General features: G+C 46.7%; 1 protein-coding gene across 1 annotated transcript in view; it reads right to left on the bottom strand.

The window, feature by feature from the left end:
• The window catches only part of Cdhr3 (cadherin related family member 3), a 60794-nt gene that overhangs the window by 32229 nt on the left and 13956 nt on the right, over positions 1-14609 (bottom strand). Inside the window, exons 4-7 of the mRNA XM_042684531.1 lie at positions 13590-13755; positions 11883-11980; positions 3657-3751; positions 2464-2568 (exon numbers count right to left, since the gene is read on the bottom strand). Coding sequence (XP_042540465.1) covers positions 2464-2568; positions 3657-3751; positions 11883-11980; positions 13590-13755 — 464 coding nt within the window. The remainder of the gene's footprint in view (positions 1-2463; positions 2569-3656; positions 3752-11882; positions 11981-13589; positions 13756-14609) is intronic.

Below are 14609 nucleotides of genomic sequence, written 5' to 3'. Positions count from 1 at the left end.
AGACGAAGACTAAATGGGAAGCCAAGGGTCACACTCACGGGCAAAGGTAGGAAAGCTGGATGACTAAGATGGCTGCATCCCTATGAGTGAGTCTTCGGTAAGGGCCTAAAGTATGCCAGTACTGCCAGGCACCAGCAAAATGGGGGCTCTGACCACATGCAAAGAAAATGAGCAAGACCTCGCCACTAACACCTGAAGTAAAGTGCTCTGAGAAAATAGCAAGCAGTGACTCACACAAAGGGTAAACATGTCAGGTACTGTTTATCATAAAGCACTCACCTGTAATAATGACAGAGTCCCAGTGTAAGCGACAAGCGTCCACAAAGCACTCAGACATCTGTCACCACCCAGAGATGAAAGAGTGAGACATTTCAACCACCGAAATGGCACTGGCTATGTGTGTGCGGGTGCAAGGGCTTAAGCAGTAGGAGAGAGAGAACGGCTGTTTCTGCATCTTCTATTGCTGTGTCACAACCAGTCAGCTTGAATCGGTTCAAGAATTTAATTTTCTGATCCTGAATTAAATGATTTCTAGTTGGTGCTAGCACTGGCTTGTGGGGGAGGGGGAGAGGGGAAGATGAGAACTCCAAGGGAATTATGCAAACTGGTAACGTAGCACCTAGTCTGACCTGGTGGAGCCTTGGAAACCATGGACGGCTGAGGAAGAAGCCTAAAACTGAACAGCCTGGACAGTCATGGAGCATCCTGCCCTAAGTCCCCTTTCCGGAGTGAAGGCTCCTACAGACACACCCTGGCCACCCTCTATGGAACACTGTCAAATTATTAAAAAAAAAAAGTCAGACATGACACACAGACAGACATGAACACAGTCACACAAGCCAGGTCTCAGTATGGTGACAGCTCCTAACAGAGTCCTATTGCAAACCAAATGTGAGACCCCCCCAGGCTGACCTCTGTCTGAGTGACTCCCAAACCAGCCAAAATCTCGTTTTCCCTGCTAAGGTCAATTTACTGCATTTAAATAGGCAAAGCTGAAGCCAGATGGTTTCCAAGCCTTGCCTCTGCCCAGAGGGTGGGGGAGGTACTTATTTTTTCCCCTTTGCAATCCTATTTTTCTGCTTCTCCACTTGGTAGACTGGGCAGCAAAGAATTTAGTGGCTCCAGCCCCATGACCAGCATCTTCATGAGAAGGAAGGGGAGTGGTGGGAGAGGTGAACCCACAGAGCCCCAGGGACCAGTACCTGAATGGGAGTCTGGGCTGGTCTGCACAACTACTTAAACCCTGCCTGGTCTGTGCTTCCAGAACACCATAGCAGTAGAAGCCCAAGGGAAGTGTTATGTGAGAGTTTATCTGCATTGTTGCCTCCACATGGACACCCAGCCAGGGGCAGTAGACAGTGTCAACATCCAGAAGCTTCTTTGCAAAGTGGCAGTAGGTAAGCCTGGGAATGAGGCAGCCTTCGTACTACTTCCCAACCTTAGAATGTTTAACAAGTGGGCTATCATCTCCTTTCAGGCATTATGGCTCTTTTCTGGTTATTGGTTCAGAGTGTTAGTTTTGTGTTTTTGAGATGGAGTTCTCACTACGTAGCTCAGGCTGGCCTGGAACTTACGGAACCTCCTATCCCAGCTTCCCTTGTGCTGGGATGCTAGGCCTGGACCATCACACCTGGCTCAGCCTAATAGCTTTTAAAATATTTTTTTCTCTTTTTAAATTGACAACTAATAATTGTATCCAAAGGGATTTTTTTCTAGTTGAGTATCCCAGGTGGAATTTATTCACAGCCATTAATGTGTCAATCCCACAAAAGCAATTGTGCCATTTTCCTTGTGGCTGGTCCTGCCTCTGTCTCAGGGAGTAGGACAGCAGTCATCAGAAAGCCAGGTGTTGGGGGAGGGAGGGCTCCTTAGCTGGTGCAGAATCCCATCTACAGCAGCCTGGCCTCTCCCTCTGGACCTGGGACAGTGCCAGGCCACTCCCACAGCCCACGTGCACTGACCTTTCTCACCTCTGCTGCCCGTGGAGCTCATCTAACCGCCTCCCCTCCAGATGTCCTTCTCCATCCACAAGGGCAGGAAGGAACTCTGGTGCACCCTGCTGCGTCCAGGAACCTTAGGCTCCATGCAGACAGACCTCTGTTCAGTGTGAAGATGACTGACTGCTGAGAGTGGCTTTTATGGCGTCTTGACTGAAGGGGTACACTTGAGAATTCTGCTATTATTAACATGGATCACTTCATTATGCATCAACCTGCTCTGTATTCACACAGATACCAGGGCAAGCCATACACCAGAAGCATGGTGTCCAATCCACAACCCCTCCCTCACCATACCCACAATCCCACGGTGTGTGCAAAAGTAAGGGTGCAGTAACCAGGGGAGCAAAGGTGAAATATGAAGTTCCGAGAGAAAAGCACAGAAGATCACATGCCTCTGTGTCTCCTTTAGGCTGGAGCAAAGGGCATCCTTCTGTCCTGTTGCTCTGCGTGCCCTCAGGCCTACCTGGTAAAGCGGGGGATCTCATCATTCATGTTCACAACGGTCACCTGCAGCACTGTGGAGGCTTGGAGGCCTCCGCTGTCCCTCACTCCCGCAACCAGGTGGAAACTGTTGGGGGGAAATTCCAAGGAGAGAATCAAGCTTTGCTGAGACTGCCTCAGATGGGATGGGAGGAATGAGGCAAATCCCCCTTTAGTCCATCCCCATGTGGGCCCCTCCTAGGTCTGCTGGGCCTGCCTTCCCTCCCTAGCCCACCCCCTCATTCCTCAGCCTGAAGTTATTCTTCACAGCCACTGCTGCCAAGTCACACTTTCTGCCTCCTGGCACCTCACAATGTTCTAAAAGGGCCAGTCCCACCTACTCGAAAGGAAGTACCTTAGAGTGTGTGTGTGTGTGTGTGTGTGTGTGTGTGTCTGTGTGTCTGTGTGTCTGTGTGTGTGTGTGTGTCTGTGTGTGCATGCACACGTCAGTTCTGAAACTTAAACTCAGGGCCTCACCTTTCATTTGGCTTTTTCATTCAAGGCTGGTGCTCTACCTTTTGAGTCACACTTCTGCATCTGGTTTTTTGTTGGTTAATTGGAGATAAGAGTCTCATAGACTTTTCTACCTGTGTTGGCTTCAAACTATGATCCTTAGATCTCAGCCTTCTGAGTAGCTAGGATTACAAGTGTGAGATATCAGCACATGTTTTTGTTGTTGTTGTTGTTGTTTTTTAAATATAGTGCTGGGGACAGAACCCAGGGCCTCAGGCATGGTAGGCAAGTGTTCTGCCACTGAGCTATACTCCGGTCCCCTATTTCCCCTAGTTGTGTACTAACTCGCCCAAGGCCCATCTATGGCTTTTATCTCCAAGCCAGGCTTGTTACCAGAGGCCTGCTGGTCCCACTCTCTTCCTCATAGTCCCCAATCTCTCCCCAGGCTCTGCCTCCTCTAAACCACACAGGGCTTGAGCACTCTGACCTCAATTCTGTCCACACTGTCTTTCCTGGTGACTGGACAGAATGGTTTAGGCCAGGAAGGTGCTATCCAGATATGTGACTCTCCCCCATTCTCCCTGGATTCATTGGTCACTAAGCTCACAGTGGCAGCAGGCCACCCAGGACCCCAGCTGCCCTCCGGCCCCCGGTAGCTGCTCTCTCATACTTTCTTGTCCCTTCCCTAAACCATACATCAGGAAAGGTCATTAGCAAGGCTACCTCTTGTGTCCTGCTTCGAAATCCAGTTCTGTTGTAGAGAAGAGGGTGCCATTAGCAGACATTCCGAAGTTTTTTGAGGGAGAGATCAGGAAGTACTTTTAAAAAAAGTTGGGGGTGGGGGGGAGAACAACAAAATTGTCAGTGTGCCCATTTCATCTTCTCCCAGATGTGTTTGTTTGGATTCCATCTTTTATTTTTGGCCTATGGAACATTTTTTGTTTTGTATGTCAGTCCTGGGCTTGAACTCAGGGCCTGGGTGCTGATCCTGAGCTTTGTTGCTCAAATCTAGCACTCTACCACTTGAACCACAGCTCCACTTCTGGCTTTTGGGTGCTTAATTATGAGGTAAGAGTCTCATAAACGTTTCTGCCCAGGCTGAATCACAATCCTCATGTTTTAGCCTCCTGAACATCTAGGATTACAGGCATGAGCCACTGGCGCCTAGCCCAAGGAAATTTTGAATGAGTCAGGATGAAGTAAAAATGGTCAGTTTTCATACTTAATGACTACGGAATCAAACAGCTTTGAGATTTGCTGGTCTAGCCTCTGGCCCTGAGCAGTGCCTTTGGATCCCCCCTTCAGCGACTGCCAGTGGCCCTATGTGGCCTGGGCAGGCTCTGCCTCCGAATCCAGTCTCCTCACCCCTAATGTCTCATGTCTGCTCCCACACAACTTTCCAGCTTTGATTCTATTTCTTAGTTTTTAACAGATTTTGGTTAGACCATACTACCACACATTCGGTAAGGTAGCAGGACTATGCCAAAGTGACTGAGGGTATTACACTTTTCCCAAAAGCGAGACAAGCCACTTAGGAGAAATAGAAAGCATCCTTCTGTCCCAGGCAACTGTATTCTGAATCCTAGCAGGGCTTAATGACCCTTGCACTATCCACAGTAAACAGTCCAAACTTTGTTCTTCCAATTCTAGAAGTGACCACTGTTAGGGAGCTCAGTTGATACAGAGGAATTCTTGGTCAGTCCTGTGCTGGGGTCACATGTTTAATTCACTGTGTCATCTGGCAAGTGTTTTCCTGCCCTTCCTTATGTAAAAATACACCTCCCCCAAAGCAAGTGGTGTCCCAAAGTGAGGTAAAATGAATGTGCTTCATTTAAGTGATAAAGTGAAATTCTTACACTTGTTGAAAGGGAACATGTCTTTAGCAGAAGTTGGGTTGTCTGGTGGGAAAAATGAATCAAGCATCTGCAGCACAGCACTGAACTTGATTCATCCTGAGCATCCTCAGTCTTACCTGAACAGCTATTTCTTGGAATCTATGCCCACAAATACCAGTGCTACTCTATGTGGCCACTGAGCAAGTCCTTGGGTAGATAGGAATCTTGTTATTCTTGGCCTCCAACGCTGAGTCCAGCTCTTTCAACAATTCCTTGCCAGAACTCCCTTGGTATGATAGAAATACAGGCTCATACCAGGACCTATCTCCCAGGAGGACCACAGCCTTACTACCCTTGGGTGCACAGCAAGATTGCTTCCTTCACCCAGGTGCCAGTGGTTCATGCCTGTAATTCTCAGTACTCAGGAGGCTGAGATCTGAGGATCATGGCTCGAAGTAGAGCTAGGGCTCAAGTAGTAGAGTGCTAGTCTCAGAGAAAATGCCTAGGACCTAAGTTCAAGACCAAAACAACAACAACAACAAAAAAGATTGTTTCCTTCCTCCATAATAGGGTCAAGAAAACTATGGGGAGGTCTCAGGTCAGAAGAGCTGGGTCCTGATTTAAATACCTAGTCTTTGGCACAATCTAGGATTATTCTCTTCTTTGCCTATACTTAGGGACAATCCCACCAATTTTTCCTTGGTTTTGTCAGGGAATTAAATGAAAATGTTCACTGTAAAATATGAAAGACTACTACAACATTTGAGACTTGGATGTTTCTATTTCTTCCAGATAGCTTTAAGGTGAGAAGTTTTCATTATTTTCTAGTAGGATGAAGGATGATTTATCCTCAAGGACTTAGATCTCTGAATCAGATATTCAGTGGAGGTTTTTGGAAGCAGAGCCACAGCCGCTGATGCCTAGAATCAAAGAGATACCGACAAGGTTTCCAATCTACCAATTTGCTCTGTGATTGTTGTGGAGTCCTTAGTACCAGAAGAAAAGACACAGTAAATAGAGAAAGGGTCTCTTTGGGGCCAATACAAGGTTTTTAAACCTTTTTGTTACAATGTTTACTTTCAACTTGCTATTTAATAATCTCTTTCTGGTTGTCTTGAATATACTTTTATGCAAAAATTGAGACAGCAAAGTATCTGTCCCTTATACCATCTCATCATTTTAGTGAACAGCCGTCTTTCTTTTCTGGGAAAAGGAAAGAAATAGCCTTCGAATTCTTAAGATGAAGTTCTAATCAAAACGATAAAATCTCACTCCTTTCATTTGTATCTTGAGCATTTACTCAGTCTTAAATCTTACTTTATAGCCTAGGTCGTTAAATGGCACAACATTTTAGTCCATAAGTTTATTTTACCAAATCTTTCTGGTTGTGTCACTTAGATATTTCCTTCTCCTTTTGAAAAAGAAATCTTTGAGCAGTACCAAGAAGCATCCTTCTCCCAGCCCCCCTCAAATTGTATAAGCACCTTGGCAGAAACCCAACACATAGTGTTTACATTCCAAGTTCCCCACTAACTCTTGGGTTTCCAGCCTGGGGAGCAATTGCTTGGGCCTGCAGTTGCCCACACACCAAGCAATCTTATATCTCTAAGCTGAGCCTTCCCTGCAGGAAGTCCTCACACATCTATAAATCAGATGCCCAAGACAAAGGTGCTGGAAGGAAGGTTTTAGAGACCTATGAGGGACATTATTCTCTGTACCTGAATCAGGTTATCTCCACATGTGTTTGGACGATGTCAGGCTCTGCCTCTCCCAAGGCTATGGTCGACCAAGGGAACAGACAAAGATGATAGGGAAGATGTGCTCTAGGGTGACAAAGATGGGATGTCCTGGGAAAGAGAAGGAAGGCTCGGACCCTTCTGGAACATGTGAGTCACAACCCGGGGTAGAAATCAGATTCGGTGAATCTGGACCCAGACTTCCTGGATTCGAATCCTGGTTTCATCACTTTCCAGCTCTGTGTGGTTGTGCAAAGAGTAACAGGACTCAGCCTGTGTAAGTGCTGCCACAGGGCTTGGCCCTCAGTGAGCCTACAACATTGTTAGCTTCTGTCCAGTTCAAATGTAAAATCCTAGGGCTGAGGGGGTAGCTCAGTGTGGAACACTTGTCTAACGTGTGCAAGGCCTTAGGTTTGATCCTCAAAACTCAAGAAAGGAAGGAGGGAAGGAAGGAAGGAAGCAAGGAAGGAAGGAAGGAAGGAAGGAAGGAAGGAAGGAAGGAAGGAAGGAAGGAAGGAAGGAAGGAAGGAAGGAAAGACAGGAGGGAAGAAGGGAGGAAGGGAGTGAAGGAAGGAATGTTGGTACATATCTGTAATCCTAGCATTTGGGTGGCAAAGATAGGAGGACTGTGAGTTCAAGACTAGCCTGAGCTACATAGTCTGAAAAAGAAAAAGAAAAGTCAGATCTTAAGGGACCGTCTTCATTTTCACCGCCACATTCTCAGTGCATAATCGGGGTGGGGAGGGGGAGCACATACTAAGTTCTCATTGTAAAACCTCACAAATATTTGAGGTTTCCTCCTTGTTCTTTCCCCATTCATGAAAGACTGACATCCCACCTTAGAAGAATCTTAAAAAACAAAACAACAAAAGCCATCATACCAAACCTTTTGTAAAACTCTGGATGTGGTAAAGCTTGATTTGGCTCTGAAGCCTCCAATTCAGTCTATAGTCTCAAGAACTTCTGTGGAACAGAGAGGAGGAGAGGAGAAAAGGGGAGAGGGGAGGAGAGGGGCAGGGAGGAAGAGGGCAGGGGAGGAGAGGAAAGAGGAAGCAGCAATAGATAGAAATGGTACAAAGAACCACAGAACTAGGGTCACCGGCATTTTCCTCAATTTCTACGAAGAGGCTGATTTCCTGGAATCTTGAATCTTTTTTCTTGTTTAATTAGCTCTAGGCTCATTTCTTTCCCCCCCCCAAACCTCCATGCTTTGTTCATAGGAATGGCAGTTATGTACTTAGAAAAGAGCTAATATCCATAGACTAAAAATATTGTGTCATGTGGGCCATTTGCCAGCGACTCAGTAAGGCTTTCTGTAAAACCTGGCATTCTCTCCCCCGTACTACAGGCTTGTTTAATCAAATCTGCTCCCCTGATATTCATTCTTGGAAAACAGAAATTAAATAGAATGAAAAGCACCCGCAGCCCCCTCTCTGCCCCAGTCCTGGCTGAGAAAAGTCCTGAGTCATCAGATCAATTCAATTCCCAGAGGCTTGTCAGACCAGCTCTCTGGTCGTCCCCCACGGCCCCCGTGACTCCCCACCTCCCAGCTCCTTGTTCCCAGCCACTTTGCAGCTCTTGGACACAAAGGCTTCTTTAGGATGCCAAGGAGCCCCCCACTTCCAGCTCCATTCACTGTCTGTGGGCCTCTGGTGTAGGGAAAAGGAAAAGGTGACAGGAAACTGGCTCAGTTTCTAGAAGAGTCCGCTAGGGGGTGCGGAGGGGGAATACGGGGGACATGTCATATTTGGGTGGCCGCCAACTGCAGTCAGAGTCACCCACCAGTGATTCAGCCTCCCAGCTCCTAGCGAACAGAGCAGTCAGCTCCCAGGACACACAAGAGCAAATGTCCCAAGGACAGGAGAGCCTTTATTCTGCCCAAGTCCAGAGAGTGCCATAGAGGTTCTAAGCTTGTGAGCATAGGACCCCAGACACCCCCTCCCCAGAGGCCCACAGCACACAGCTGGATCTTTCAGCTGGGGGATGGTAAGGTCCATACCATGCAATGCCACAGTCCTGCTGCAAGTCTCCCCCAGTATGGGAGTGCGGGGGTGGGGGAAGAAGAGGGAAGGAAGCCTACTGCCCACAGCAAGTCCTAACCCAGATCTTTTCTGGGTTGTTATGGCTATGAAGGTGAAGTTTATGTGGGTTACAGACAAGTATGTAAATGTTTAAAGAAACATGTTGACAAAAGCCCATTTTTATTTATTTTTTGGTAAGTGTGCCAGTACTGTGGCTTAAACTCAGGGCCTGCATGCTGTTTGTCACTTCAGCTTTTTCTGTTCAAGGTTGGTGTTCTACTACTTGAGCTTCACTTCCGGTTTTCTGGTGGTTGAGTGGCGATAAGAGTCTCGAAGAATTTCCTGCCCTGGCTGGCTTTGAACCAGGATCCTCAGCTCTCAGCCTTTTGAGTAGTTAGTGTTATTGGCGTAAGCCACCCACCAGTGTCTGGCCCAGATCTTTGTATTAGCATATAACCCGGCAGATGTGAGGGCATCACATCTCTTTGCCAAGGACAGCATGGGTCCTATGGTGCATGACTCAGCCGTTGCTACTCTTTAGGGCAATGATCCTCATCTGTGTGTCTCTCCTAAAATAATCCAGCCAGAGGCAGCAACAGAGTTGACAGGGGAATGTCTGACCCTCTGCCTTTTCCTTTTATGAGCATTTTAACATGAACCTGGAGATGAATACCTTTATTGAAGACTTCCAGTTATGACTCTGGAGTTCAGAGGCAGACACCAGGAATGCTGAGAAAGTAGGGTACAGGGATGGGTATTGTGGGGGTACTGTCACTCAAGTAGGTAAAGGTAGGTCAATAACAGAATTTCCAGAACAAGGAAGAAAGAGAAGAGCAGGAGACAGCCGGGAGACCTCTGTTCTCACTGCAACTACCTCAACCAGGTAAAAACCCTCAGTTCCCCTCCCAAGTATGAACTGGCAATGTCCTACCCAGCCAGGACTTTGCTAGGCCCAAGTTGAGCAGATAATGATCACTTTACTCCCAGGAAGATCAAAAAGCTAGACTGGCTTCCAGTCCTTGGAGCCACAAAGAGAGCCCAAGCATGCCTTCTTCATTGCTCTACCACTAGCCTAGCTACCAGCTAGATTATTACTCTTTTAATTTAATCCTTTATCTTCACCGGTGAAGACAAAGCACACCTCATTTTATGCAAAGCCCTTCCTTAATAGAAGGGCCGGAGAAAGCCCCTTAATGGAAGGATGGCTGCACTAGATCACCTTGCCTCCAGCTGAGAAACCTATTAATGTCTGGTCTCCAGGGAGGCTCTGCTCCAGTCACAGGGCCATCTGGAGGCCAGGCCGGGAGAGGGATGGCAAGAGTTGGGTAAGAGGGGATGGAGACCCTTCAGGGAGAAAGAAGAAATGCTGGAGATGTAACTCTTCACAAGCAGAACATCCTTCCTTTCTTTATGTTTGAGCCTGTTATTGTTATTATTATTATTACTATTATTTCAAGGCCCAGTACTGGGGCTTGAACTCAGGGCCTTGAGCTTTTGCTTGGATTTTTCACTCAAGATAGATGCTTGACCACTTGAACCACACCTCCAGTTCTTTGTATGAAGCCGACTTTGGAATCCCTGATCCACCTGTATCCACCTCTCAAGGCACCCATGGAGGAGGAGCTAGAGCTAGGCCTTAACCTGGGCATCACACACCAGCCACTAACTAACCTTGTGCTGGTGAGATGTGAAGGGGATCTGACCACAAATAAGCTGCGAGTGTAAAACACAAGGCAAGTTTTAGTGGTCTGCAAAGAAGGAGATAAAATATCTCAGTCACCTTTATTTTGACTATGAGTTAGAATGAAAATATGTTGGATATATTGGGTTAAGCAGTCTCTCTTACAATTAATGTCTTCTGTTTTCTTAGATATTTACTGTGGCTACCAGAACATTGAATATGATATGTAGTCCTCATTTTCTGGTTCTATTGGATTATGTGGGTCCAGCATTGAACGGTACTGGTCTACACAATGTTCAGCTACATTCTTTTGTTTACTTTTTGATTATTGTCCTCAAATAGTTTCTATGAGGGGGGACTTCAATTGAATATATCCATTTATATGTACAATGCATCTTGACCAGATCCATGGCTTTCCAACTGTATTCTTTTAAATTTTCTTTTAAAAGGATAAAAGGAAGGAACAAATGCCAGAGTTTTCTGGATCATCCCTTCCGGGTAAGGCCTGTGAGCAGTGGCACTGTCTGCTCTAAGGTGAACTGGGTGGAATTCGCTTCGTTGCGCCCCTCCAGGTGGAGCTGCGTGGCTTCTGTGTGTTCACAGGGCACCAGTCAGGGCAGGTGGAGGAGCAGGGGCATCCAGGCCAGACAATTAAGTGACTTCATGGCAGGGTGGGGATTGGGGAGGTTCAAGAGCCCCTGGTAGCTCCATTAAGGAAAGTGAATTTTGAAGGGGACAGAAGAGGCTCCAGCTGTCTTATACTGTGCCTTCAGATAGCTCTCTACTTTTTTTTGTACTGGGCTTTGAACTCGGGGTTTTGCACTGCCGGGCAGGCATTCTACCCTATGGACTGTGCCATGCCTCCAGCCCTTTTAAACATTTTCATTATTATTATTATTATTATTATTATTTGCATAGTCTCACTTTTTTGCCTGGGCTGGCCTGGACCACAATCCTCCTATTGATACTTCCTAAGTAACTGGGATGGCAGGTGTGTGCCATCAGGCCCAGCTTTTTATTGGCTGAGATGAAATCTTGTGAACTTTTGACTGGAATGGGCTGGACTTCAACCAAGAGCCTCTTAATTTCAGCCTCCCTAGTAGGATTATAGACGTGAACCCCATACCTAGCACCCTGGGACTCCTTTTTTCTATTTTTTCATTTTTTCTTTCTCCCAGCCCCCCCCTTTTCTTTTCTATAATTTGGCTCCAAGCAGTTTGGCTTCAACTCTTGTAAAGGCTATGTTAGTATCTGGCTTTGGGTGTAGGTATATTCTTGATACTTCCTTTTAAAACAGTACAGGTTAATTTCTTTTTTGCCAGTTTAAAGTGTTAAAACACCAAGCAATTTTGGCATGCCTGGCACTGCGCTAAGTGGCTTTACATATGTTATCTAATATTCATAATCCTGTGCTATTATTCTTTCTGTGTTACTCATGAAGAAGCTGAAGCTCACAGAGGTTTAAGAACTTGTCTAAGGTCATACAGGGCCACAACTCTAGGCTGGGGCATGTCTTCAGAATCCCTGACCCATTCCAGCCACTCTATCCCCAGCTCTGGAAGTAGACAGAGTATAACCCTGGCTGCCACTGCCCACACCCACCTAGCTTGGACACCAGGCTCCTGTGCCAAGGCCCCCAGGGACAAACCCTTTTGCTGTTTGCCAGGAAGACTTACACTAAGCGGCAGGTTTCGACTCGTGTCTTCTGGGTCGAAGGCCTCAAGCTGGTAAATGAACCCAGGGTTTGCTCTTTCTTCTACATAGAGCTCTAAGCCTGTACCAGCATTCAAAAGGAAATACAGAGCATTCTATTAGATAAAGCAAATGGGGTCCAAGGCAGCTGAACTCCACCACGGGCCCCGGTCAAAGCTGAAGCTTGCTTGTAGGAGCGGATCATTTATGGCAATTAATGAAGTGTGAAAGTGTCATTTATCTCTGTGGAGAGTGACCTGGGGCAGGGGGGACTGTTGTTTGGATGAGGGTTGGTGAAGAGAGAAGAGAGTTGGGGAGTAGCCACAGGGCCTTAGATACTCCATGATCCAGGGTCATATTAATGTTCAGGTTGTTCCCAAGTCCTGCCAAGTACCCCCTTGGAGTATACTTAGCATCCTAGCAGGAAGGGGTGCCTGCAATGAGGGGCTCATCACAAGTACGAACAGAGGGAAGATGGTGGGAGAGACCCCTGGAGGCTCAGGGAAGGAGCCAAAACTGATTTCATATGCACCACAGTTCTTGGCGATGGAGTCAGGGAGGGAGGTGCAGGCAACCTCACCTGATGGGCCACCACATTCTTGCTGGAATTTTCTTTGGGGGAGGCAGTGTGATGAGGAATTAATATATCTTTTCTCTTTTTACCTTCATAGCAAGCCAACAGTGTTATAGAAGATATTACAATTATTATTTTGTTTGCATGTGTGTGCCAGTACTTGGGCTTGAACTCAGGGCCTAGGCACTGTCCCTGAGCTTTTTCACTCAAGGCAGCACTCTACCACTTTGAGCCACACCTTCACTTTCCAGCCTTTTGGTGGTTAATTGAGGATAAGAGTCTCACAGACTTTCCTGCTTGGGCTGGTTTTGAACCATGATCCTCAGATCTCAGCCTCCTGAGTAGCTAAGATTACAAGCATGCGCCATAATGCTAGATATCATAATTATTCTTTTAGTGCAATTGGCACTGTACAAGCGAGGAAACTGATGCCTCAATAAGTTATGAAGTTCTTGGGACTACTTAGTGACAGAATCAGAACTCAGACCCAGACTGTCTTGAACCTGAACTTGAGCTTAGAGTTGCCGCTGACTAAACTGGAAGACACCGGGGAGTGGAGTGGGGTGACCTGGGGGCTGGAGTGTGCACCAAGAGTTTGATTTGGGGCACACTAAGTTTGAGAAGACATTTGACATCCAAGTGATGTTGGCTAGAATAGGTGGGTGTCTAGGTGGGGACTTCAGGGAAACACTGGGGCTGAAACAAAACTTGGAGATTGTCACTATGTAGATGGAGTTCAAAGCCAGGGGGTTGCTCTAAATAGTCCTCGTAGGTGCCAGTTCTTTATCATTTTTCCTAAGCTGTGGCAGATATTCAAGAAGCAAGGTCCATCAGAAGATCTCTAGAAAGATCCACAAGGAGTCCCTGGCCCTCGGTGTTCTCGTAGAACTGGGAGGGGACCCAGGGAGCCACAGATGTGGGGGCTTCTGTAAAGGGTGGGATGGCATGATTGCTGGGCTGAGCCTGAGGCCGTTTCATTTATCCCCTGCTCATTAAGCAGCTGCCTTTTCCAAGGAAACAGCTGCTTGTTTATTTACTTGTGCTGTTCTGCGGTGTCCCCTTGGGTCCTCCCTGATGCCACCGTCTGGGCAGCATTGTCAGCATCCTAGTGTTTTACCTTTTGCCAAGTTGCCTTGGAACTGAGGTGGCTCGTTCACATCTGTTATCTGAACAGTCAGGACCTGCAGGTCTGTGACACCAACATCATCCTTCACATAAATCTGCAACTCAAATGTTTGTGGTCCTGTCTCGAAATCTAGTGGTTCCTTCCCAGTGGTGACAACCTATAACAAAATGCAAAACTCTTAGCAACCTTACGAACAGCAAGCCACTTGGTATGCACGTGTTTTGCAAAGGGACCTTTCTAGGAAAGCCAGAGCCAGCCTGTGGAGACTGTTTCTCTTTCAGTCAGGAGTTGTTTTGCCTTAGCCCTTCCAAGAGAAGCCCATGACACTTCACAAAAGAGACTCCCGTGTGCGATGCTGTCTTTCATAGGAAAGAAAAATATTCAGGACATGTCTTTCTGTAATTGACCAGAGACAGGAAGTCTGAGATTATCAAAATCTACCACAACTTGGTGTTGGCCCCTAGACAGATCACTTAGTTACCCTGAATATGGTTGGATTTTCTTAAGAAAGGAAGCTTCCAAGCGCCTGTGGCTCACACATGCAATTCTTAACTACTCAGGAGGCTGAGATCTGAGGTTCGAAGCCAGCCTGGGCAGGAAAAGTCTGTGAGATTTTTATCCCCAATGAATCACCAAAAAATGCTGGAAGCAGAGCTGTGGCTCAAGTAGTAGAGCACTAGCCTTGAGCAAAAGAGCTCAGAGACAATGCCTGAGCCCTGCATTCAACCCCAGGATTAGCACCAAAAATAGAAGAAAAAGAAAAAGAAAGAAAGAAAAGAAAGGGTACTGTGCTCCTCTGAAATCACGGTTGCATTTTCACATGTCACTCTACTCTAATTTTCCGAAGGCTGCCCCCAAGAATAAATCAGAAGAGAATGGCATGTGCATAAACAAGGAATGTTAACTTAATCAACATGCCGTTCACTTTTTTGGTGCCTTTTCCCTGAATTTTTTCTGTTGCCAGGAACTTTGTCCTCTGAGCCATAAAGGTTTTGGAGAATGTGGGGAACC

The sequence above is a fragment of the Dipodomys spectabilis genome, unplaced genomic scaffold, assembly GCF_019054845.1.
Source record: "Dipodomys spectabilis isolate Male_0828 unplaced genomic scaffold, ASM1905484v1 ptg000089l, whole genome shotgun sequence".
NCBI lineage: Eukaryota > Metazoa > Chordata > Mammalia > Rodentia > Heteromyidae > Dipodomys > Dipodomys spectabilis.
This window is presented reverse-complemented; position numbering and strand designations above follow the sequence as displayed.